Source organism: Dipodomys spectabilis, unplaced genomic scaffold, assembly GCF_019054845.1.
Source record: "Dipodomys spectabilis isolate Male_0828 unplaced genomic scaffold, ASM1905484v1 ptg000699l, whole genome shotgun sequence".
Lineage (NCBI taxonomy): Eukaryota > Metazoa > Chordata > Mammalia > Rodentia > Heteromyidae > Dipodomys > Dipodomys spectabilis.
The window spans coordinates 515,050-541,149 of record NW_024871376.1 but is presented as its reverse complement, the minus strand read 5'-3'; the positions used below and the strand labels follow the sequence as shown (position 1 = coordinate 541,149).

General features: G+C 44.5%; 1 protein-coding gene across 4 annotated transcripts in view; it reads right to left on the bottom strand.

Moving 5' to 3' along the window:
- The window catches only part of Ranbp17 (RAN binding protein 17), a 216,685-nt gene that overhangs the window by 66,900 nt on the left and 123,685 nt on the right, over positions 1–26,100 (bottom strand). For all 4 annotated transcript variants that reach the window (XR_006146423.1, XM_042672349.1, XM_042672352.1 and 1 more), the window contains 4 exons: positions 23,815–23,888; positions 21,381–21,461; positions 6,625–6,688; positions 6,428–6,536 (listed from right to left, as the gene is read on the bottom strand). Coding sequence is in view for 3 of the 4 variants with exons in the window: in XM_042672349.1 (XP_042528283.1) it covers positions 6,428–6,536; positions 6,625–6,688; positions 21,381–21,461; positions 23,815–23,888 (328 nt within the window). In the remaining variant the exon portion in view is untranslated. The remainder of the gene's footprint in view (positions 1–6,427; positions 6,537–6,624; positions 6,689–21,380; positions 21,462–23,814; positions 23,889–26,100) is intronic.

Below are 26,100 nucleotides of genomic sequence, written 5' to 3'. Positions count from 1 at the left end.
GCACCATTTTAATATCAGTGTCCGCTCAGTCACTGAGAATAGAGCTCAAGCACGGAAGGCAATGCTTGCTGAACTCTACCCACATGCTTCTTGAGTAGCTCAAGAGCAATCCTAGCATCCCCGGAAAGGCAACTGCTGGTGCTGCCACCTCTGCCAAGCTTCAGATGGCAAAACGTCACTGGCTACTAATGTCTGGTTTCTTTCTACACTTCCCGTTCCAATATTTGCCAGTCGGGTTCACCTCCATTCAAGTTAAATAACAGAAGGTTTTCATTCATTCAGGTATTTCACACTGGACAGCTCCTTGGAGTTTTCCATTTACGGGCATGGGTAATGCTCGTTCTTTTCAGTTTATTAGATTGACAAAGTTAAAATTCAACGTAACCCAGGGAGCTTTAACAAGGGCTAACATCCAAACGCAGACAATTGGCCATGTGCATGGGAAGGAAGCTATTGCATTCATTTTAATAATTTCTTGGGTTTCAAAAAGGAAATAGCCAACAAATCTTATGCTTTCAGATGTCATCATTCTCATGATGAAGTGCTTTCAATTCTGTCCTCACACAAGTGATCATTTTCTCTAGCGAAAGCAGTTTGATAAAACAGTTCAATTGTTTGTTGCCAAAATTCCCCATTTTCATCTGAAATACAACCTGGGGCACATAGCATCTAATTAAATTCATACAAAGTACAAATCATTGAAGAGAAACCAAAATGCTTTTCAAAGTAAATACCAATTAATGTGACACCCAATTCTGTTTGCCTTTTCTAATTACTTCAACGTGCACAGCTGATATACAAAAAATGTTCAATTTATTTTGTAGGATTCAATTACAATATGCTTTATATTTCAATCCAAGAATCACATCCAGTGCTTTTGCAACCACAGGTTGGTTAGGAATTTTTTTTTCCTATTTGATTCTTATTGCCCCCCCAAATCAATGATTTAAAAAGTTTGCCTTCAGATTGTTTTTTAAGAATGGTTCTCACCATCCAGTACTTTTCTTTCTTTCTCTGATACATGATCTGTGTTGTTCTGCTACTCCTCTTTATCTTTTTCTTTCCATCATAGTGCGCATACAACAGAAAACTATGAGGCCATATCTACAGGAGTTCTGACAACAGTGTGGCACTCAACCTAGCTTTTGAGACAAGCTTTCAAATAATACAAACTTCTGTTCAATAATGCTCTCCCAATGACCACCTGCAAAGGAGCAAAACTTCGAGGAGAGGCCGACAGATGTATGATCTGGCACAAGAATGGCCAAGAGAAGCTAGTCCTGAGTGAAGGTAAGCAGCCACTGGGTTGCCCTGTCTTGGGGGCCAATGGCCAAAGACACTTCTAGACATCCTCATAGAGAAGCAGAGCTAATTCCAGAAGCCCTAAGACTGGCTTCTTGGTTATGGTACACTTGTTTGCCACTTATTCAGTAGGCATTTAATGAACATCTACTGGGGCTTGGTTTGAAAAAGACAATGCCAATACTCTACAGGGCTCAACATTTTAGGAAGAAGGGCAACTCCAGATCTTGAAAAGGGAAGAAACTGTTTATATCACAAAACTCACTTCATACTTACATATTTTTAAAAAAGTAAAAACCACTTATAAAATGAGTTCCTTTTCAAGCAGGCTAAAGTCCCATGAGCACGGTTGCTATAGTTTTAAATTTTACCTATGTTCTCATAAAATGGCCGCCTTCTTTCTGTGTCACTCAAGGTATCTAAAAATGGGAGTAATGACATATTTACCACCCCACCCCCTTTTTAAAAAAAAAAAAAAAACCCACCTTGAACAATAACATCAACTTACGTATCAAAGGACTTTGAAATCCTATTAACTATTGGATATATTTGTCTTTAACTTTGGTCTCTCTACTTTGTTCACTCTGTGTAACAGGATCAGTATGAGAGAACTTTCCAAGATGGAGAACTAAGTGAAATTTATACAGGTTTTCAAGCCCTTTGAGGCCAGGGTCCAGTATGCCTGACGCTTCACCCTGATCTCAGAGGTTAATTGGCACAGTATATGCTTGCTGACTGAATATCGGGGACAGTGGGAGTCTGGATGGAGTCCTGAGCGGCTCTTCTTCATGGCGAAGCAGCAGTCAAGAGTAAAGAGGACAGTGTGCAGTATGAAAAGCTGTCTTTCAGATCTCCCATTTGCCTAAGGTAGCACATGATTGGGCTTTGCATGCCCGGAATAAACTCTTCAAATATTTATAGACAATTCTCTTTGCCTCCAGCCCTAGTTGTCACCTAGCCAAGTTAGACATGCATGGTTCTTTTAATCTTTCCTTAGACATCAACCCCACTAATCTCCTTACTCTTTCCAGCTGCATTCCTCACAACTTTTAACTGTTTTTCTGGTGACTTATTCCATGGAAGTACATAAAAATAATATGTGTGGAGGATGAAGGGGTTTAGTTACCTTCCCATGTCAAGGTCCACTGTCTTTTTTGGGTGAAAAGTAAATCTATCTTCTTTCTTTTTCTATAATCACATTTAAAAAATCATGTAACTTGCTAGATCAATCAATATATTGCAAGAGAAAGAAAAGGAATCAGAATTATAGTCTCTGAAGATGTTATTGTTGATGGAACTTTTTGTGCGTCTACAGCGGCTGGTCTTGCCTGCAGTATTCGAATGTAAGAGATGGGAGTCCAAAGCGATGTGGTCACAGAAAGATTCGGTGCCACTCCAAGACCCTAACTTCAGCTTTTCACAAAAAATAACAAAGTAAACTGAAACCAGACAAGGGTGTTTTTGAATAGGACTCCACAAACCACAAGATCTCAAGAATAAAAAATAGACAAACGGGGTATTCATATAAAAAGGTTGTGCACAATTAACCAAGTGCAAAGAAACATGGAAGAACAGGAGAAAAATACTTGCAGGGCGTTTTTTTTTCCTGACAAAATGTCAATATCCACAAAATATAAGGAACTTTAAAAACTCAAGAGTAAAATAACCAAAAATCAAAACCCTTTTTAGAATATGGGTAATAGGTTTTTTTTCTCAAAAAAAGACACATGAATGGTTAACAGGTGTATGAAAGATGTTCAACATCACTAGACACCAAGGAAATGCAAATCAAAACCACAACAATGCACAATATCACTCTTATAAAATGGTTATTATCCAGAAGAAACACTGGTGAGGATGTGGAGAATCAGAGGCAATGTGGCTTAGCAGATCCTTTTTTGTTTGGGTCCGGTCGTGGGGCCTGAACTCTGGGCCTGGGCGCTGTCCCTCAGCTCTTCAGCTCAAGGCGAGCGCTCTGCCATTTGAGCCACAGCGCCACTTCCGGCTTTTTTCTTATGTGGTGCTGAGGAATCGAACCCTCAGCATGCAAGGCATGCAAGGCAAGCGCTCTACCACTGAGCCACCTTCCCAGCTCCTTTTCTTGCCTTTTTTTTTTTTTTTGCCGGTCGTGGACCTGAACTCTGGGCCTGGGCTCTGTCCCTCAGCTCTTCAGCTCAAGGCGAGCGCTCTACCACGTGAGCCACAGCACCACTTCTGGCTTTTTCTGTTTATGTGGTGCTGAGGAATTGAACCCAGGGCCTCATGCATACAAGGCAAGCACTCTACCACTGAGCCACCTTCCCAGCCGGCTTAGCATATCCTATCCATGTGACCCAGGGGTTCTACTACTGAATACACCCAAAGGAGATGAAGTCAGTCTGTCCAAGAGACTCCTACACTCGCACAGGTACTGCTGCACTGGTCACAGCAGCCAGCAAAGAAGCAACTTGTGCATCCCGCAACTGATGTAAAGATAAAGACACACGGGGCGTAAGCAGAAAGTCTGCACTAAGCTCTAAAAGAATGAAGCTCTGTCATCTGTGACAATGGATATAGAACTGGAAGTTATTGTATTAAGTGAAATCAGGTGTAGAAAGAGGAGTACTGCATTATCTCACGTCCATGTAAAACCTAGAAAAAATTTATCTCACAGAAGTTGGGAATGGAATGACCATTATAAAGCTGGAGACAGTGGGGAAGGAGAGGGCGGTGGGCACTGGTGGCTCAGGCCTCTACTCAAGAGGCTAAGCCTGAGACGGCAGTTCAGAGCTAGACAGACCAGAAAGTCTGTGAGACTCCATCTCTACTTAACTCGCAAAAAGCCAGGCTGGGAGCATGTCTCTAGTGGTGGAGCACCAGCTATAAACCAGAAAGTTAAATGGCATTGTGAGCTTTGAGTCCAAGCCAAGTGAGGGTGTGGAGCTCTCAGTTCAAGTTCTGGCATTGGCACAAAAAAGAAACAGGGGAAAGGGAGAGGGAAAAGTTACCCAGTGGTTATTTAGTTATAGTCAGAAAGGAGTAAGAAGTTCTAATTTATATTATTTATATAATTTATTTTATATATAAAACATATATAATATAATATAAATACATTCCAACAAAATCTAGAAGGGGCTCAGTTTGGCAGCTCCCGCCCGCAGTGAACACAGGAAGCACAGGAGCTGAGAATCATAGTCCTGCCTGGACAAAACTATGAGATCCTACCCTAAAAACAGCTAAAGAGAACAGGGCCAGGGGCGTGGCTCCAGTGGCAGACATATTCCAGGTTCTGAGTTTAACCCTTTTAGTATCAAAGAAATGAACAAACACAAAGCCCTTTAGAAGAAAAGATTTTACCACAAAGAATGACAAAATTTTAATGAGACAGGTAAGTTCAATGTTGGGGTAGGGGTAGAGATGCAGCTTAGTTATAAAATGCTTGGCTAATATGTACAAGGTATTAGGTTTGATCTCCAGCACTACTAATGAAGAGAAAAAGTATTTAACATGACTTAAACATTATGCAGCGTTGTTATTTTACTATTATAAAAGTAATACATTAAAAACTTCAATTAATCAGAATGGGGAAAATCCATAGCTATGCCACCCAAAGACAAAGTTATTATTTTTAATTGACAGCTACGTACTTACCATATGCAACACTGTGGAATGACTAAACCCAGCATTATCATTAACATATGCATTACTTCACATAGTTATAATTTTGTGAAGATACTTAACATTTTTCAAGAGTATAGTATAGATCTCTGGAATTTTATTCCTTATTACTTGAATGTCTATATCAAGGCTCTGAAAATATCACCTCCCTCAACTTCTCTAGCACTTGTTAACTACCGTGCTAATTCTAATGAGATCAACCTTTCTAAATCCTATGAGTTAGTTTGGGTGAATTTATGTTTCTGCCTGGCTTATGACCTCCAGGTTTATCCATGGTGTTCAAAGGGCAGGAATTCCTCAATTTTAAATGGCTGTATGGTAATCCTATGTAAATATACCACCACATTTTCTTTATCCATTCATCTTCTAAGATACTTTGGTTGATCCCATTCTTGGCTGTTATAAACAACTCTGCAATGAACATGGGAGTGCAGATGTTTCTTTTACAGACTAAGTTCCCTTCCTTTTGATGTTTCTATCTAGTAGTGGGGTTGCTGAGTCGTAAAACAGTCCTATTTTTAATCTTTAAAGTATGTCTATACTGTTTTCCATAATGTCTACATTAACCACTTAGCACTTGTTAACAATATCACTTGAGTCTTTTTTTTTTGGTCGGTTGTGGGGCTTGAACTCTGGGCCTGGGCACTGTCCCTCAGCTCTTCAGCTCAAGGCGAGTGCTCTACCACTTGAGCTACAGCTCCACTTCCTGTTTTCTGTTGGTTTATTGGAGATAGGAGTCTCACGGTCTCTCCTGCCCGGGCTGGCTTTGAACCGCGATCCTCAGATCTCAGCCTCCTGAGTAGCTAGGATGACAGGCGCGAGCCACCAGTGCCTAGCCACTTGAGTCTTTTTGCTGTATTTTCCCCCTTATATACACAACCACTCCATGTGCACGGGTTAACACCTCACCTTTTCTCTTAATGTTATGACAGAAAAGTTCATATGTTGTACTGTCTTAAAATCATGTCCACCCCACCTGGTGCTGGGTATAGAATCCAGGTCCTTGTGTATGCTAGGCAAGTGCTCTACCACTGAGCCATACTCCAAAGCCCCAAACCACCACAGACCATTCTATTAAGTACATGTGCTATAATTTTACTGGCGGACATCAAAGTCATTTCCATTTTCTTTCCTCTGTTTAAAATGCCACTATAAAAATGCTCTATGAAGCTTTTCTGTGTTTAAGGCTGTTTATGGATTCAGAAATTAAAATCAGTGGGTCAAAGGACACACAGAAAATAAATGCTGAAGTAGAGAATCGAGGCAAATACTAGTTGAAATGACTTTACCTCCAGGTATAAAGATTTGTCTTGGTGCTAACTAGTGAACACTCAAATCTTAGAATGCCACAAAAAACTGTCTAAGAGAGCAAAGTCTAAGTTACAAGCTCTGTCCACTGGTATTCTGCTCCTTTACTTACACAAGCGTATGCACGGCTGCTCCCTTAGAGCTTAGTTTGTCACCTTACCTAGATCTACCATCAGAAGACGAGTGAGGGCTGTGTAGAAGGTTGTTCGGCACCTGAGGTCACTGAGACTGTAACTGTCACTGATACCAAGAAAGGGGAAGTGTTCACTCTAACAAAAGCAAAAGAGCATCCAAGATTACCAACGGTTGACCTAAACTATCAAAACATTCTGGTCATCATTAACAACGAGCACTTACCGTGTGGTTTTTTAGCATGAATTTCACAGCATCCATCTTCACAAGTTTTTTTAAAAGAATATAGGTATAACAGAAGTTAAGGACTCTAAGGAAAGAATTTGTCTTATCAATATACAATAAATCACAAAATAATGCTGGACTACAATGGCATCAGTTTCTATTTATGATGAATAATTATTATTTCCAACAGTATCCTGTAGAATTATTTTCCATTCTGCTAAGAATGATAATACATTATTAACTAGTGCAATTACTTTTCCATCTTATACATATTCTAGTTATAGAAAAGAAGAATGGATTTTATAATTAAGACAAGAACTCTTTTACTATTAAAGTCTTGAAAGTGGAAAATTAAAACTGACCCTCTCTACTCTTCAGGTTGTAACCCAGGAATTTCTTTTTATTTAATGTTATTTCATAGTAAAATAATTAGAAAGGACCTATAATAGGCAATTCTTAAAGACAAGTATTCAATTTTAAGAAACAATGAGGGCCATGAATGGTAGTGTATATTTATGAAGGAGGTATAGATCAGAGGACTATGGTCCATGATTGGGTCTGGGGGTGCAGTAGGGGTTTAAGAATCTCTCTAAAAAATAAAAGCAAAAAGGTCTGGGGCATGGCTCACAAGGTAGTATGCCAGAGGCCTTAAGTTCAAATCCAATACTACATACACACACAAAAGGAAACAAATGAACTCAACAGGAATCTAAGATCAGAATATAGTTATGAGGATATAGAAAATGGCATCACCAAATGTTGAAGGATAGCTTAAAGAATTAATACTTCTGAGTGAAAATGAGGGAGGGGATGACACTGTTCAAAAAGAAATCTACTCATTACCTTACCTATGTAACTGTAACCCCTCTGTACATCACCTTTACAATAAAGTTTTTAAAAAGAATTAGTATTTCTTAAGTGTTTAAGTAGAAGGCCTTCTTTTATATTATTTCACCCAATCTTTACATGGTTAAACATGATTTATTATTAATATTCTGTAGATATGAAAACAGAAGCTCAAGAGAAACGGAATCACTTGCCCAAGATCACACAGAAGAGGTTAACTCTGCTCACTGTAACGAATAAAGTTGAGGAATTACCCACATAACTACAAAGCCCAGATGATTTCTAGTACCAGGTGAACTGGAAGCACTCCTCGTCAGAATGTGATCATCCTTCTCTTCGCACACTCTTGTGTTTTCTACTACAGCTAGGGTATCTTGGTCATCCCCTCTAGACAGACCCATGCATTTCTTTAAAAAGCTGTAGAACTCTTCCATGGGTCCAGTCATGTTGTAAGACAAAAATGGCTCCTTCCCTTCTTATTATCTTCAAAAAGGTACATCCATAAACTGTCCCTGCAGAGTGGTACTCAATTTTAGCCTCGGCTGACGGTGTCAAAGAGTGAGAAATCCAGTGAGAAACCTGACCACACTCAGTTCAGTTGGCCGGACCTCTCTGAGTAACACCCTCGGCCTACCGAAACCTTTGTTTCCATTTACAACAACTGAGAATGAAGCCTAGTCAAACGTGTCTTACAGCATTGTCTGGAGGATCAGAGGATACAAAAGGCTTTGACAATTCCAAATCAGGGAAAGTAAGTAAAACATGCAAAGAACTTACAAAACTAGTATTAGCTATAAGGTTTACTGAGATAGGCAAATGACTTCCCCAAACACAATTCGTATGACTTGGATGTAAGCTGTGTAACATGACCACTACCGTTACACAGCAATTGTGTACATGCACCCACACTTTCTAAGGACGCTACAGCACTCACGCACTTTCTGAAGTGCGTGGTTCTGGAAGGCACTCAGGCACCAAGTCTTTCTGGCAGGTTGAAGGACAAGAACAGGCAGCAAGGTTTCTCCTGCATCTAAAGATGCATGTCTGATGATTTTTCATAATCATCAATCACGGGCAGAAGGACTGCCATTCAAATTTCACTCAGTTAAACAGGGGTAGGGATCAATAAACTTCAAAATATCTTAAGTAATTACCATATACAATTCTCTTAAAATTGCTAAGTTAAAAGTGACAGGGTCTATGGGTAATATAAATACTGCCATTAACAGGGATCTTTCTTGTCAGTGATGTTAATAAACAGCAAGGCATGCTTTGACAATACAATATTTATGGAAGCAATAAACACAGCATTCACAGGAAGAATCTCATCTGCCAAACACACATTTTCTGCAGAACTGCATCTGTGCACTTTGTGCCAAGGCCAGACTCACTGCCTTTTAATTACATTCCTAAGAAAAAAGCGATTAAGGATTTTTATTTTTTTCAATAAAGGAGAGACTGAGAATTCATCTGAGTACTTACATTTCCTTATAAGAATTCAGTACAAAGCCAGTATGGCCGTAAGAAGATTAGTAATGTTAAAAAGAAAAGGCAAATGAACCCAGTTATGATCTTTTAACTTTCCTTCTGTTCTAACAGACTACGGTTCTCATAAGTTGTGCCATGTGAACTGGGTGGGGCACTGGGTGACATTATAGCCTGTAGCTCATAGCAATAAGCACACCGAATAGCTGTAATAACAGCAACCGTGTTAGGAGTTCTGAATAGGACTCGCCCACGGAGAAAAGTAGAGTCAAGATTTACATACAAGTCTGTCTGACCACAAGTACATTCACACGTCAGCCATGCAGGTATGCACATAGTGTTCATGAACATTAAGCACAAGAGAAGAGATGGGAAGGAGAATGGCAGGGATTACTCTGTAGAACTACTGTACAGTCAGCACAGAAGGACTAGGGCTTACAAGTATTTCAGGCTGGCTTTGCAGTCTTGGTAGGGACTGAAATCCGGACCAGACCTCGCTGAGTGGTAAGGCATTAAGGGAGGAGAACTGCACATGTGGCAATTCAGCGCAACACAGAAAGGGGAAGGTAAACACATTACCTTGGTCCAAATATCAAGTACAAATTGTAGTTGAGTGGTGCCAGGAAATCAGACAGGGGAACTCAGTAAGTCAAGTACTGTAAAGGACCTAATTTTGCTCTGGCCTAAATAACAAGTGGAAACGATCTGGGCTTTTGAGAGAGACAGGGTGACATCTAAACAACACCTGAGGGGTAACACTGTGAGACAAGGGTCTAAAGAGCCGGGGAGGACCCGAGGAAGGGCGGCAGAGCAGCAGAGCAAACTCTCTCACCTAGGCCTCGTAGGAGAACAACCAAGTAGCAAAGACCAAGAGAAGACCTTCCCAAGGCTGATAGAGACAAAGAGAGAGAGAGATGAACGAGCATTTCTTTTGATGAGTGCTAAGAGAAGTATGCCTGAGGGGTGTATGATAGAACTAGTTTTCTTCAGTGTGGCCACAAACATCTGTAGATAGTGGTATTCATGAAATAAAGGAATTCATTTTAACATTGCTTCAAAAAAGCAGAATTGCTATTGTGTATTATTTCCTGTAACATACGCAATTTACTCCTTCACGGTTCTACATCTTTGCTTCATTTCTTCTCTTCTACTGGTTCCTGACTACTATCACATCTAGAAAGTGGTAGGTAAGGTTAAAGACACAGTAAGGCTGTCTGGTTGGGCACATTACTTGGTACTTTAAAAATGTTTTGGAGCTGGGAGTGGGTGGCTCATGCCTGTCATCCTAGCTACTGAGCAGGCTGAGATCTGAGGATCACGGTTCAAAGCCAGCCCCAGCAGGAAAGTCTGTAAAATTCTTATCTCCAACTAACCATCAAAAACATGCAAAACTATTCTGTACTTAATGGCCTGCTCATTAGCTGCAGCTAGATAACTGTGAATTAATGGGGCTCCCTCAGAGTAGCCATATTACATCAATGCCAATTATATTACAGTGCCAATTATTTTTAATGTATAGATTTTCAGAAAATTAGTACATAAGTTATGTGAGTTAAATTTATAAAAAAGAAAGAAAAATAAATGATGTTAATTGACATTGGGCTAATAAAAATTATTAAGGTGAAATTAAATTTAAGATCATTATGACATCAAATCTAGATTAAAGATACAGATCTAGTTATTATGCCAAAAACAAAGAAGCAAAGCAAAGACAAATGGACAGAAAAGTAGGGAGTTGAAAATGAAATCATCACAGTAATCAGGTAGCTTGGATAGGAACAGATTCTTGCAAAAACCAAAGAACTGAAACAAACTAGCAAATAGGTTGTGATGTATGTGTAGAAAAACTATAGTCAACAAATTCTAGGGTGTAAGAACTAAGGGGCAGTCCCAAAACCTTAGAGAACTACTCTGAGACGAAGTGGAAGGTAGACAGCCAGGGCCAGTTTCTCCTGTGCTTGAGCTGCACATCTGTACAGGGGGCCAGGCATGTGTGTGTGTGTGTGTGTGTGTGTGTGTGTGTGTGAGCTGCACATCAGTACAGGGTACCAGGCATGTGTGTGTGTGTGTGTGTGTGTGTGTGTGTGTGAGCTGCACATCAGTACAGGGTACTAGGCATGTGTATGTGTGCACGTGTGTGTGTGCGTGAGCTGCACATCTGTACAGGGTGCCAGGCATGTGTGTGTGTGTGTGTGTGTGTGTGTGTGTGAGAGCTGCACATCTGTACAGGGTGCCAGGCATGTGTGTGTGTGTGTGTGTGTGTGTGTGTGTGTGAGCTGCACATCAGTACAGGGTACTAGGCATGTGTATGTGTGCACGTGTGTGTGTGCGTGAGCTGCACATCTGTACAGGGTGCCAGGCATGTGTGTGTGTGTGTGTGAGCTGCGCATCTGCACAGGGTGCCAGGCATGTGTGTGTGTGTGTGTGTGTGTGTGAGCTGCGCATCTGCACAGGCTGCCAGGCATGTGTGTGTGTGTGTGTGTGTGTGTGAGCTGCGCATCTGTACAGGCTGCCAGGCAGATGTGTGTGTGTGTGTGTGTGTGTGAGCTGCGCATCTGCACAGGGTGCCAGGCAGATGTGTGTGTGTGTGTGTGAGCTGCGCATCTGCACAGGGTGCCAGGCATGTGTGTGTGTGTGTGTGTGAGCTGCGCATCTGCACAGGGTGCCAGGCATGTGTGTGTGTGTGTGTGTGTGTGTGTGAGAGAGAGCTGCACATCTGCACAGGGTGCCAGGCAGATGTGTGTGTGTGTGTGTGTGTGAGCTGCGCATCTGCACAGGGTGCCAGGCATGTGTGTGTGTGTGTGTGTGAGCTGCGCATCTGCACAGGGTGCCAGGCATGTGTGTGTGTGTGTGTGTGTGTGTGAGCTGCGCATCTGCACAGGGTGCCAGGCATATGTGTGTGTGTGTGTGAGAGTTGCGCATCTGCACAGGGTGCCAGGCAGATGTGTGTGTGTGTGTGTGTGAGAGCTGCGCATCTGTACAGGGTGCCAGGCATGTGTGTGTGTGTGTGTGTGTGAGCTGCGCATCTGCACAGGGTGCCAGGCAGATGTGTGTGTGTGTGTGTGAGCTGCACATCTGTACAGGGTGCCAGGCATGTGTGTGTGTGTGTGAGCTGCACATCTGCACAGGGTGCCAGGCATGTGTGTGTGTGTGTGAGCTGCACATCTGTACAGGGTGCCAGGCATGTGTGTGTGTGTGTGTGAGCTGCACATCTGTACAGGGTGCCAGGCATGTGTGTGTGTGTGTGTGTGAGAGCTGCGCATCTGTACAGGGTGCCAGGCATGTGTGTGTGTATGTGTGTGTGTGTGAGCTGCACATCTGCACAGGGTGCCAGGCATATGTGTGTGTGTGTGTGTGTGTGTGAGCTGCACATCTGTACAGGGTGCCAGGCATGTGTGTGTGTGTGTGTGAGCTGCGCATCTGCACAGGGTGCCAGGCATGTGTGTGTGTGTGTGTGTGTGTGTGTGTGTGAGCTGCACATCTGCACAGGGTGCCAGGCATGTGTGTGTGTGTGTGTGAGCTGCGCATCTGCACAGGGTGCCAGGCATGTGTGTGTGTGTGTGTGTGTGTGAGCTGCACATCTGTACAGGGTGCCAGGCATGTGTGTGTGTGTGTGTGTGAGAGCTGCGCATCTGTACAGGGTGCCAGGCATGTGTGTGTGTGTGTGTGTGAGCTGCGCATCTGCACAGGGTGCCAGGCATATGTGTGTGTGTGTGTGTGTGAGCTGCGCATCTGCACAGGGTGCCAGGCATGTGTGTGTGTGTGTGTGTGTGTGAGCTGCACATCTGTACAGGGTGCCAGGCATGTGTGTGTGTGTGTGTGTGAGCTGCACATCTGCACAGGGTGCCAGGCATGTGTGTGTGTGTGTGTGAGCTGCACATCTGTACAGGGTGCCAGGCATATGTGTGTGTGTGTGTGTGTGTGTGAGTGAGCTGCGCATCTGCACAGGGTGCCAGGCATGTGTGTGTGTGTGTGTGTGTGTGTGAGCTGCACATCTGCACAGGGTGCGAGGCATGTGTGTGTGTGTGTGTGAGAGCTGCGCATCTGTACAGGGTGCCAGGCATGTGTGTGTGTGTGTGTGTGTGAGCTGCGCATCTGCACAGGGTGCCAGGCAGATGTGTGTGTGTGTGTGTGAGCTGCACATCTGTACAGGGTGCCAGGCATGTGTGTGTGTGTGTGAGCTGCACATCTGCACAGGGTGCCAGGCATGTGTGTGTGTGTGTGAGCTGCACATCTGTACAGGGTGCCAGGCATGTGTGTGTGTGTGTGTGAGCTGCACATCTGTACAGGGTGCCAGGCATGTGTGTGTGTGTGTGTGTGAGAGCTGCGCATCTGTACAGGGTGCCAGGCATGTGTGTATGTGTGTGTGTGTGAGCTGCACATCTGCACAGGGTGCCAGGCATATGTGTGTGTGTGTGTGTGTGTGTGAGCTGCACATCTGTACAGGGTGCCAGGCATGTGTGTGTGTGTGTGTGAGCTGCGCATCTGCACAGGGTGCCAGGCATGTGTGTGTGTGTGTGTGTGTGTGTGTGAGCTGCACATCTGCACAGGGTGCCAGGCATGTGTGTGTGTGTGTGTGAGCTGCGCATCTGCACAGGGTGCCAGGCATGTGTGTGTGTGTGTGTGTGTGTGTGAGCTGCACATCTGTACAGGGTGCCAGGCATGTGTGTGTGTGTGTGTGTGTGAGAGCTGCGCATCTGTACAGGGTGCCAGGCATGTGTGTGTGTGTGTGTGTGAGCTGCGCATCTGCACAGGGTGCCAGGCATATGTGTGTGTGTGTGTGTGTGAGCTGCGCATCTGCACAGGGTGCCAGGCATGTGTGTGTGTGTGTGTGTGTGAGCTGCACATCTGTACAGGGTGCCAGGCATGTGTGTGTGTGTGTGTGTGTGTGAGCTGCACATCTGCACAGGGTGCCAGGCATGTGTGTGTGTGTGAGCTGCACATCTGTACAGGGTGCCAGGCATATGTGTGTGTGTGTGTGTGTGTGTGAGCTGCGCATCTGCACAGGGTGCCAGGCATGTGTGTGTGTGTGTGTGTGTGTGTGAGCTGCACATCTGCACAGGGTGCCAGGCATGTGTGTGTGTGTGTGTGAGCTGCACATCTGTACAGGGTGCCAGGCATATGTGTGTGTGTGTGTGTGTGTGAGCTGCACATCTGCACAGGCTGCCAGGCATGTGTGTGTGTGTGTGAGCTGCACATCTGCACAGGGTGCCAGGCAGATGTGTGTGTGTGTGTGTGTGTGTGAGAGCTGCGCATCTGTACAGGGTGCCAGGCATGTGTGTGTGTGTGTGTGTGTGAGCTGCGCATCTGCACAGGGTGCCAGGCAGATGTGTGTGTGTGTGTGTGTGAGCTGCACATCTGTACAGGGTGACAGGCATGTGTGTGTGTGTGTGAGCTGCACATCTGCACAGGGTGCCAGGCATGTGTGTGTGTGTGTGAGCTGCACATCTGTACAGGGTGCCAGGCATGTGTGTGTGTGTGTGTGTGAGCTGCACATCTGTACAGGGTGCCAGGCATGTGTGTGTGTGTGTGTGTGTGAGAGCTGCGCATCTGTACAGGGTGCCAGGCATGTGTGTGTGTGTGTGTGAGCTGCACATCTGCACAGGGTGCCAGGCATGTGTGTGTGTGTGTGTGTGTGTGTGAGCTGCACATCTGCACAGGGTGCCAGGCATATGTGTGTGTGTGTGTGTGTGTGTGTGTGTGAGCTGCACATCTGTACAGGGTGCCAGGCATGTGTGTGTGTGTGTGAGCTGCGCATCTGCACAGGGTGCCAGGCATGTGTGTGTGTGTGTGTGTGTGTGAGCTGCACATCTGCACAGGGTGCCAGGCATGTGTGTGTGTGTGTGTGAGCTGCGCATCTGCACAGGGTGCCAGGCATGTGTGTGTGTGTGTGTGTGTGTGAGCTGCACATCTGTACAGGGTGCCAGGCATGTGTGTGTGTGTGTGTGAGCTGCGCATCTGCACAGGGTGCCAGGCATGTGTGTGTGTATGTGTGTGTGTGAGCTGCACATCTGTACAGGGTGCCAGGCATGTGTGTGTGTGTGTGTGAGCTGCACATCTGTACAGGGTGCCAGGCATGTGTGTGTGTGTGTGTGAGCTGCACATCTGCACAGGGTGCCAGGCATGTGTGTGTGTGTGTGTGAGCTGCGCATCTGTACAGGGTGCCAGGCATATGTGTGTGTGTGTGTGTGTGTGAGCTGCGCATCTGCACAGGGTGCCAGGCATGTGTGTGTGTGTGTGTGAGCTGCACATCTGTACAGGGTGCCAGGCATATGTGTGTGTGTGTGTGTGTGAGCTGCACATCTGTACAGGGTGCCAGGCATGTGTGTGTGTGTGTGTGAGAGCTGCGCATCTGTACAGGGTGCCAGGCATGTGTGTGTGTGTGTGTGTGTGAGCTGCGCATCTGCACAGGGTGCCAGGCATGTGTGTGTGTGTGTGTGTGTGTGTGTGTGTGAGCTGCACATCTGCACAGGGTGCCAGGCATGTGTGTGTGTGTGTGAGAGCTGCGCATCTGCACAGGGTGCCAGGCAGATGTGTGTGTGTGTGTGTGTGCAGCTGCGCATCTGCACAGGGTGCCAGGCATGTGTGTGTGTGTGAGAGCTGCGCATCTGCACAGGGTGCCAGGCATGTGTGTGTGTGTGTGTGTGAGCTGCGCATCTGCACAGGGTGCCAGGCATGTGTGTGTGTGTGTGTGAGCTGTGCATATGCACAGGGTGCCAGGCAGATGTGTGTGTGTGTGTGCGTGAGCTGCGCATCTGCACAGGGTGCCAGGCATGTGTGTGTGTGTGTGTGTGTGTGAGCTGCGCATCTGCACAGGGTGCCAGGCATGTGTGTGTGTGTGTGTGAGCTGCGCATCTGCACAGGGTGCCAGGCGTATGTGTGTGTGTGTGTGTGTGTGTGTGTGTGAGCTGCGCATCTGCACAGGGTGCCAGGCATGTGTGTGTGTGTGTGTGTGTGTGAGCTGCGCATCTGCACAGGGTGCCAGGCATGTGTGTGTGTGTGTGTGTGTGTGTGAGCTGCGCATCTGCACAGGGTGCCAGGCATGTGTGTGTGTGTGTGTGTGTGAGCTGCGCATCTGCACAGGGTGCCAGGCAGATGTGTGTGTGTGTGTGTGTGAGCTGCGCATCTGCACAGGGTGCCAGGCATGTGTGTGTGTGTGTGTGTGAGCTGCGCATCTGCACAGGGTGCCAGGCATGTGTGTGTGTGTGTGTGTGTGTGTGTGTGAGCTGCGCATCTGCACAGGGTGCCAGGCAGATGTGTGTGTGTGTGTGTGTGAGCTGCACATCTGCACAGGGTGCCAGGCATGTGTGTGTGTGTGTGTGTGTGAGCTGCGCATCTGCACAGGGTGCCAGGCATGTGTGTGTGTGTGTGTGTGTGTGTGTGTGAGAGAGAGCTGCACATCTGCACAGGGTGCCAGGCAGATGTGTGTGTGTGTGTGAGCTGCGCATCTGCACAGGGTGCCAGGCATATGTGTGTGTGTGTGTGTGAGAGCTGCGCATCTGCACAGGGTGCCAGGCATGTGTGTGTGTGTGTGTGAGCTGCACATCTGCACAGGGTGCCAGCCATGTGTGTGTGTGTGTGTGTGTGTGTGTGTGAGCTGCACATCTGCACAGGGTGCCAGGCATGTGTGTGTGTGTGTGTGAGCTGCACATCTGTACAGGGTGCCAGGCATATGTGTGTGTGTGTGTGTGTGTGAGCTGCGCATCTGCACAGGGTGCCAGGCATGTGTGTGTGTGTGTGAGCTGCACATCTGCACAGGCTGCCAGGCATGTGTGTGTGTGTGTGTGTGAGCTGCGCATCTGCACAGGGTGCCAGGCATGTGTGTGTGTGTGTGTGTGAGCTGCGCATCTGCACAGGGTGCCAGGCATGTGTGTGTGTGTGTGAGCTGCACATCTGTACAGGGTGCCAGGCATGTGTGTGTGTGTGTGTGAGCTGCACATCTGTACAGGGTGCCAGGCATGTGTGTGTGTGTGTGTGTGTGAGAGCTGCGCATCTGTACAGGGTGCCAGGCATGTGTGTGTGTGTGTGTGTGTGAGCTGCACATCTGCACAGGGTGCCAGGCATATATGTGTGTGTGTGTGTGTGTGTGTGTGAGCTGCACATCTGTACAGGGTGCCAGGCATGTGTGTGTGTGTGTGAGCTGCGCATCTGTACAGGGTGCCAGGCATGTGTGTGTGTGTGTGTGTGTGTGAGCTGCACATCTGCACAGGGTGCCAGGCATGTGTGTGTGTGTGTGTGAGCTGCGCATCTGCACAGGGTGCCAGGCATGTGTGTGTGTGTGTGTGTGTGTGTGTGTGTGTGAGCTGCACATCTGTACAGGGTGCCAGGCATGTGTGTGTGTGTGTGTGAGAGCTGCGCATCTGTACAGGGTGCCAGGCATATGTGTGTGTGTGTGTGTGTGTGTGTGAGCTGCGCATCTGCACAGGCTGCCAGGCATGTGTGTGTGTGTGTGAGCTGCACATCTGTACAGGGTGCCAGGCATGTGTGTGTGTGTGTGTGTGTGAGAGCTGCGCATCTGTACAGGGTGCCAGGCATGTGTGTGTGTGTGTGTGTGTGAGCTGCGCATCTGCACAGGCTGCCAGGCATGTGTGTGTGTGTGTGTGAGCTGCGCATCTGCACAGGGTGCCAGGCATGTGTGTGTGTGTGTGTGTGTGTGTGAGCTGCACATCTGCACAGGGTGCCAGGCATGTGTGTGTGTGTGTGAGAGCTGCGCATCTGCACAGAGTGCCAGGCAGATGTGGCCTTGGCTTAAATACTTGGTTTAAGCCAAGATCTAACCTTGGTTTAAGATGGGGTCTTGAAATTCTTAATAATGTTTAGCTAGGGAGCCTACAGTTCCTTGAACTAGGGCCTCATAATTCTGTAGGTGTTTATGTAATAACATAAAGAAGTGATTGGTCCTGAGAACCGCAGTTAAAAGTATTGATAAAAGTTAAAAAATGAGTTTGAACAAATTCATTAATTGCTGTACAATTATTTTCTCTTTTTTGGGGGAGGTGGGGGTGTTGGTCATGGGGCTCCAACTCAGGGCCTGGGCTCTGTCCCTGAGCTCTTTGCTCAAGTCTAGTGCTCTACCACTTTAAGCCACAGTGCTACTTCTGGTTTTCTAGTGGTTAATTGGAGGTTAGAGTTTCATGGACTTTCCTGCCTGGGCTGGGTTTGAATTACAATCCTCAGATCTCAGCTTCCCAAGTAACTGAGATTATAGGCGTGAGCCACCAGCCTGTACAACTATTCTTTTTTTTTTTTTTTTTTTGATGAGGGGAGGTTAGTTTGTTTGTAAAAGCCAACATACTTTGTGTTTCCTCAAACTTTTGGGGGACCCACAGAGAACGAAACTTTCTTCCCTATTATTGTGTCTGAGACCCAAAGTGAAGCGCATTGCTGTTGTGAATTTTAGTAAATCCTGATCACTTGATAATCTTTAATGGACAGCTGGGTTTGGGGTACCTGTCAGCACTTCCCTGTCACATGATCTGACGGGCCGCTTCCTGGCTGCTGGTCCTTCAGCAGTCAGACACGGCCGGACCCTCACTCCCGAGCGGGAAGGGCTGGCCTTGCACAGCACTTCAGCGCGGTGTCTGATCTGAGTGTGGTCGTGCCCAGCTAGGAAGTGTCTGTCTGTGTTCATGGACCTCATGGCACTTGTCAGCCCGCACCACTGGGGCCAGGCAGCCTCCTGGCTTCCGCAGCGGTCCTCTTAGAGAGCGGGGCCTGACAAGGGCCTCTTAGTCTCTTTATGATCTGCTGGAACCTGAGGCCACCTCGCTTCAAGACAGAGGAAGGCTTCCCAGCCAGTCCTGAAAAGGACCTTATTTTGCAATTTCAGTTTCCAGTCAGATAAAAGTACCAAGCAGAGAGACTGGTGTTGGGTGACACAAACACTAGGTAACTTTCACCTGAAGCAGATTAGAAGAAAAACAAACCAAAACCCAAACCAAAAGTATCTGAAGATATCTACTATAAAGCAACATGGAACATTCGAACGTTTCAGTAATATAGCATGGTTTTTGTTACTAATATTTTAAATAAAAATGTCTTGAATATTAACATAGAAATAGATTTCCAGCCAGGCACCAATGGCACGCCTGTAATCCTAAACTACTCAGGAGGCTGAGATCCAAGGATTGCAGTTCAAAGCCATCCCAGACAGGAAAGTCTGTGAGACTCTCAGAAAAAGCCAGAGGTGGTACTGTGGTTCAAGTGGTAGAGGGCTAGCTTTGAGCACAGAGAAGCTCAGAGACAGTGCCCAGGCCCTGAGTTCAAGCCCCAGGACTGGCCAAAAAAAAAAAAAAAGAGAAAGGAAAAGAAAAAACACAAACAGCTTTCCATTAACAGAGGACAATAAGATGATTATTTTTATCTCAAATAACTTTCTATTGCTGGAGAATGTCATCTTATTTTTAACACAGGAATAACACAATGCTTTAAAATCAAGATTAAAAAATATGTCACAAAGAAGTTGATTGAAATCAACACAACATGCATTAGGTAAGCAGCAAATAGATACACCACTCAGATATTCCATTATGTAAATGAACTCAAAGATATTTCATGAATGACCAGCTAGAAGGGACATAATGATTTATAATTCAAATAACTGAGCACTGAAATCAAATTGAGCTAATATGTATTTCTAAATATGCAAACCTGAAATAATTGTTAAAAAATATAAATTAATGCACCTATGTTGAATCATTCATATTTGTTGGTTTAAAATGTTACAGCCTTTTAACTTCTATCTAATAAGTTTTCTGAAAATTAAGATTTTTTTTTGAATTAAATCGAAGTGTTCAAAAGGCAAAGAAACAGTTTCTGAAATAAAGGGTTGTAATACTTGGAATAAAATATATAGTAGAAAAGCACATTAAATAGCAGACACAAACAAATTATGCATTATGCAAATTATACTAAAATACAAATAAAATTAAGTTTACATTAAATATCAATTTCACCCCAAAAGTAGAGTAAATCTAAGCCATAGCTATGTGCTATAAAAAAACTAAGGTTTCCTTCTAGATAATATGTTCTTAAAGTAATTCATTGTGAAAAGGCCGGAGTTTGCAAATCGAGGAAGTACTTATAAACCACTTCATATGTTAGAAATAAAGAGTATTTCAGCATTACTGTTAGAAAAAAATACAGTTGAGTTCTTTTTTTAATAAGAAAAAAATACATATCCCAAAAAGCCAAAATGACCACTGGAATTGGGTTGTACATCATTTTCCAGTAAAAAGGAAAAACAGCCTGGACAGGTGTAATTTATCATTTTTCTGATTTAATATCAAAGAAATATATTAAAATAATAAAAAGAATCCTGAAATCCTCAAAATTTGTAGTGATAAATAGCCCTCCCTGTCTTTATTGCATTATACCTACTAACAGAAATATTGCATGGTGGATTTCACCAGACAAGGACGATTATTTTCCAATAAAAAGTTGCATATTAAATTCCAGCACAAAAGTGGGTGTCTAATACTTTGGAAATCTTTTATGGTTTTCCAAGGAACACAATTTTAAACTTAACGAATACAAACACATTCCTGGAGTGAACCCACATTAAGTTTCTGTCCAAAGCCGCCCATTTTCAGAATTTAAGTATCAGCTAATGCTAATAGTTAACTAAAACAGCATTTAGTTTTCACAACACTTATATGTTTGATAGCTAATGTATGAAAGATGATCTACACAGTCCTTTCCATTGGAAGAAATATAAAAATGGTAATTACCAAGTATAATCTAGTAAGAAAGAAGGATGAAGTCTGAGTTTTAGGAATCTGCTAGATAAAGAAATATAAACACTTACTATGTAATGGGAAATCTTAGGAGTAGATAGAACATTGGTTTGGTGAGGCTATTAAAAATGCAATAAAAAAGCTTATTCTTTTCTTCCCATTACTACTCCCTTGTGCCCTCATGAAAATGATGCTCTCTTCAACTTTAGAACATATATATATATATATATATATATATATATACACACACACACATATATATAATGTGTAAAATGTGTTATATGTTACATGTATTTGCTGTTAGAAGTACAATGTTTATAACATTTTAAAAACATTCTGACTCCTCTGTACAGTATGTTCACAAATAAAATTAAATTAAAAAAAAAAAAAAAACAAAAAAAACATTCTGACTCCTTAAAACTAGCTACATGCTTTCTTAAAGAAAAAGAGTTTCTGATAGTTAACCTGGGTGAGTATAAAACAAAACTAACAGCGATAAAAATTTAATTATGACTCAGAAATGCTCCATAGTTTGACAGCTACTATAAAATTTCAAAAACATGCCCTGATATATAAGGCTTCTCATTAAAAAAAGCTGCAAAAGCATAATCAATAAGGAAAATACCTGGCTATTACAACTTGGTTTCTAGTTGTTAACATTCAGCATCAGATACACAGTGAAAAGGATATCCGACAGAAAGGTCACTCAGGAACTGAAGAGTCCTGGAAATCACAGGCTCACATCTTCCCCAGTATTTGAGATTTGTAACACTAAATACAAAATAAAAAAAACTTGTCTTATATGTAAGACACTTGCCTATACAGGGAGAATCACAGAAACATATACATTTATGTAAATTAGATGACCTAATCGTAAAATGAAAGGCAGGTTCAACTTCCAATAGAACACTTAAAAATTCTTTTCTGGCACATTTAAATTTTTGCATAATCAATCCATACTCAACCTTGCTCTCTAAATGGTACATCATTGTATAAACTTAAAAACTGTACAAACTTACAAATCCTTTTTCCAAGAAACATTGTTTGTAACCAAGACAGACATTAGATAATAAAGGCAAGAGTGCAAAGGAGGTCAAATGGAGGCTAAAAGTCACTGCCAAAACAGAGCTAGCTTCCTGTCACCAGGACTGTTTATGCACCTTTGCTGTCTTCAAACAAGACAGTACTACCTACCTATCACACATGTACAGTAGGGTGACAAGCAGAGGCATGCAAATTTAAGCTAAATATAGGAAGGTATGTCTATGACTAGAACTCAGTTAATTCTGCTAATACTAAGGCTAATTTAAGGAGAAGTCCCACAGACATGTCTCAGCACGGCTTCCTGTTGAAACTAACAACTGTTCTGTCTGAAAGAAATTTTGAGCTGGGCACTGGTGGCTCATGTCTGTAATCCCAGCTACTCAGGAGGCTGAGATCTGAGGATCATGGATCAAAGCCAGCCTAAGTCTGTGAGACTCTTTTCTCTAATTAACTACCAGAAGACTGTAAGTGGAGCTGTGTAGAGAGCTAGCCTTCAGCAAAAAAAGCTCAGGAACAGCATCTAGTCCCTGAGTTCAAGCCCTACAACTGACAAAAAACAAAACAAAAAAAAACAACAAAAAAAAAAAAAAAAAAAGAAAGAGAGGAAAAAAAGAAAAGAAAAGAAGAAAAAAGAAACGACGATTCCAATGTTTCAATGAATGAGCTCCCTGTTGCAGGCTTCTAAAATGAAGTGCTCTCTTTTACCTGAAGGGGGGAGAGACAGAGAAAGAGAGAGAGAGAACTGTCTAACTGACCCAAAGGGTCAGTATTTGTTTTAAACTGTGTCCTGATATTGTACGGCTATCTTAACAAACACTCTAAGAATTAAAACAAACATTTAAAGCTTTATTAAAAAGCAATGTCTGAGCTGGGTGCCGGTGGCTTGGGCCTATAATCCTAGCTACTCAGGAGGCTTGAGGATTGCAGTTTGAAGCCAGCCAGGAGAGGAAAGTCTCTGAGAAGCCTATCTCATTAGTCACTAAAAAGTTGGAAGTATTGCTGCGGCTTAAATGATAGAGTGATAGCCTGGAGCATTAAAGCTCGGGGACCACACCCAGGCCTTGAGTTTAAGCCCCAGGACAGGCCAGAGTGTGTGTGTGTGGGGGGGGGGGGGGCAGAAGTGTGTGTGTGTGCGTGTGTGCGTGTGTGTGCCAGGAGTGTGTGTGTGTGGCAGGAGTGTGTGTTGCAGGTGTGTGTGTGTGTGCGTGTGTGTGTGGCAGGAGTGTGTGCGCGCGCGTGTGTGTGGCAGGAGTGTTTGTGCGTGCGTCCGCGTGTGTGTGGCAGGAGTGTGAGTGTGTGGCAGGAGTGTGTGTGCGTGCGCGTGTGTGGCAGGAGTGTGTGCGTGCGTGCGTGTGTGGCAGGAGTGTGCGTGTGCACGTGTGTGTGGCAGGAGTGTGTGTGCGCGTGTGTGTGTGGCAGGAGTGTGCGCGCGCGTGTGCGCGTGTGTGTGGCAGGAGTGTGTGTGCGCGCGCGCGTGTGGCAGGAGTGTGTGCGTGCGCGCGCGTGTGTGTGGCAGGTGTGTGTGCGCGCGCGCGTGTGGCAGGAGTGTGTGCGTGTGTATGTGTGGCAGGAGTGTGTGTGTGTATGTGTGGCAGGAGTGTGTGTGTGCGTGCGCGTGTGTGTGGCAGGAGTGTGTGTGCGCGTGCGCGTGTGTGGCAGGAGTGTGTGTGTGTGTGCGTGTGGCAGGAGTGTGTGCGTGTGTGTGTATGTGTGGCAGGAGTGTGTGTGTGTGTGTATGTGTGGCAGGAGTGTGTGTGTGTGTGTGGCAGGAGTGTGTGTGTGCGTGCGCGTGTGTGTGGCAGGAGTGTGTGTGTGTGTATGTGTGGCAGGAGTGTGTGCGTGTGTGTATGTGTGGCAGGAGTGTGTGTGTGTGCGCGCGCGTGTGGCAGGAGTGTGTGCGTGTGTGTGTGGCAGGAGTGTGTGTGTGTGTGCGCGCGTGCGCGCACTGCACATGTACGTACGCAGGCGCCCATGCGTGCACTCACCCACCCAGAATATCTATAGAAAGATTCAAGTATAATGACATGATATATTAAGATTTAAAGCAGAAGAAAAATTAGAAACCAAAACAGCAACTTACATTTTCGTCATAAATGTTTCTAAAACGTGGTTGTCATCGGTTATTCCTAAGACTTCTGACATACGGGCATATACCTGCATGGACAAATGTCACTGTCAAAAGCTTAATCCTTGATATATCCTTCCCCAACATCAGATAAAACAAGTACAAGACGTAGTACATCGTTGTATCCACATTGAATTAGGAAGAGCTGAGAGTTAATCACGGATTATTAAACAAATTTGTAATTTTAACTTTTCCTTTCAAAAAGCACCCTTCTTGGTTTGAAATACATACACACATACAAACCTAACCACATACTCATGTTATTCCCACCAAACGACCTAATTTCTTTTCCTCAGTGGTAAACTACCCCTTTCTTGAAGAAGGGAGTGGGTGATAATAAGGTCACACCGAGGAGGGGAGCTGTTCATTGCAGGGACCTTGTACTAGGTTTTAAACCGTATTCGGATCAGAAGCTTGTGCTACAGGCTTTCAACCTGGCTGGTCCAGAAGCCTCTTCATCAGGCTGGCAGAGTGAATGAAAGGGCTAGAGGGCTGGGTATTGGGGCAGGAATTCAAAGGTGGAAAGAGAAAAGAAAAAAGAAAAACCGACATGTAGTCTTCTGTTGCCTCTTTTGCTAACCACCACGCCTTCCAGAAAGAACATGTCAATGACGACATCACTACTGTCTTGCCTGAGAGTAGGCTTTCATCTCCAAGAACAGTCATGGGGGACAACACTAGTCCAGGAACTATGAGCACAAAGACAGCAGAAGGAAGAAGAACAGATAGAAAGGCACCTTTTCCCTTAGTCCCCCAGTGTCCACATCCCTTGCGGACAGGCCTATCTCACTTGTTCAATTGGAGAAGATGATCTTGATGTGATTTATGCCACACAAAATGTTTCACAACTTGGCTCCTCACGCTTCATCTTCCAACATTTCCCTCAACTTCAAGCCACAACCCAACCCGGAAGGATTACTGAGGTGTGTCATGCAATTCCAGATCTTAGTGCTCTTCCTTCTGCTGGTTCAGCCTTCTTCCTTCTCTTACCAGATGCCCATTCTCAAGCCATTCTTAGAAGACTGGCCGCCTTCCCAGGAGGGCAGGGTTGCAAGCTCCTTTTGTTTCCTCATCTGATCCGTCCCGTAGCCAGGGGACTTTTGGCACTCTGTTTGGGGTCCCTTCCTCAAGTCTACATGAGCACTTTGTGGGGTGCTCTTATGCCTTGTTCTCTGGGTCCCATCCTTAAGACAACGCAGGTTAAGGGAGCACACCACATGTGTGCTCACGCTGTCTGGACCCCTTAAGATGACATTATAATGAGGATACTGCACCGCTAATAAAAATAATTTTTCTATTAAACATACATTAGATTTCATGGAGAAAAGATGAAAACCATAAATTACCAGAGAAAAAGAAAAGTATTACAGGGAAAAGCTTGAACTGTAATTTTAATCTGGGAGCATCCGGTTATTGAGTGTTGCCGCTGTCTTTGATCTTTAGCAGCACCCTTGTGAGGTAAGACTTTCAAATCACATGAGTATATAAATGAGGCAAGAGGGGGCCTTACCCACCATCTGCTTCTGCTCACGCTGCTTGTCTGCAGGGGTACAGACTGCGCATGCTCTCAAGTCTAGAGCTGTAGGGGTACAGACTGCGTGTGCTCTTAACTTTGACTCCATTATAAGTTATATACACATCACAAAGGTGAAAGCCTGAATGAACCTAGGACTCAAAGAATAACCTCTCCTGGGCAACGGCGTCCCCCCACAGATAAATAAAATCAGCCATAAACTTCATGTTCAACATAACCGTCTTTGGGAAGGACGCTGACCAGAGCCCATTTTACTGTATTTATATCTTCCTTTCTTTTCTGTTTTTTTTTTTTGTTGTTGTTGTTATTTTCTGGCCAAGGTTTTCTGTTTTGGATCATATAATGGCTATACTGTTTTTTAGTAAAATCAAAATTTGTATTTTCAAGACTTCAGTGTATGTACTTTATAATGACAATATTCAGAATCAATCTAGATTTTATTCTAAAATTATGCCCCATTGAATTTAAATGATGAAACACTGACTAATAAAAGTATAATAACTAAACCTTGATTTTATTCTTAATATTTAAAGCATTCACTAATTGAGTCTTTTTTAAATAGAGAGTTCCTACCAGGAAATGGTCTCCTGTTGCAGGACAACTTGGCACGCAAGGCAGAAGGAAGCTAGGCAGGTCTGTTGTGCTCTGCTGTCAAAACAGTTTCTCCAAGCATCATATGTGAACCAGTAACACGTTGGAAACACCAG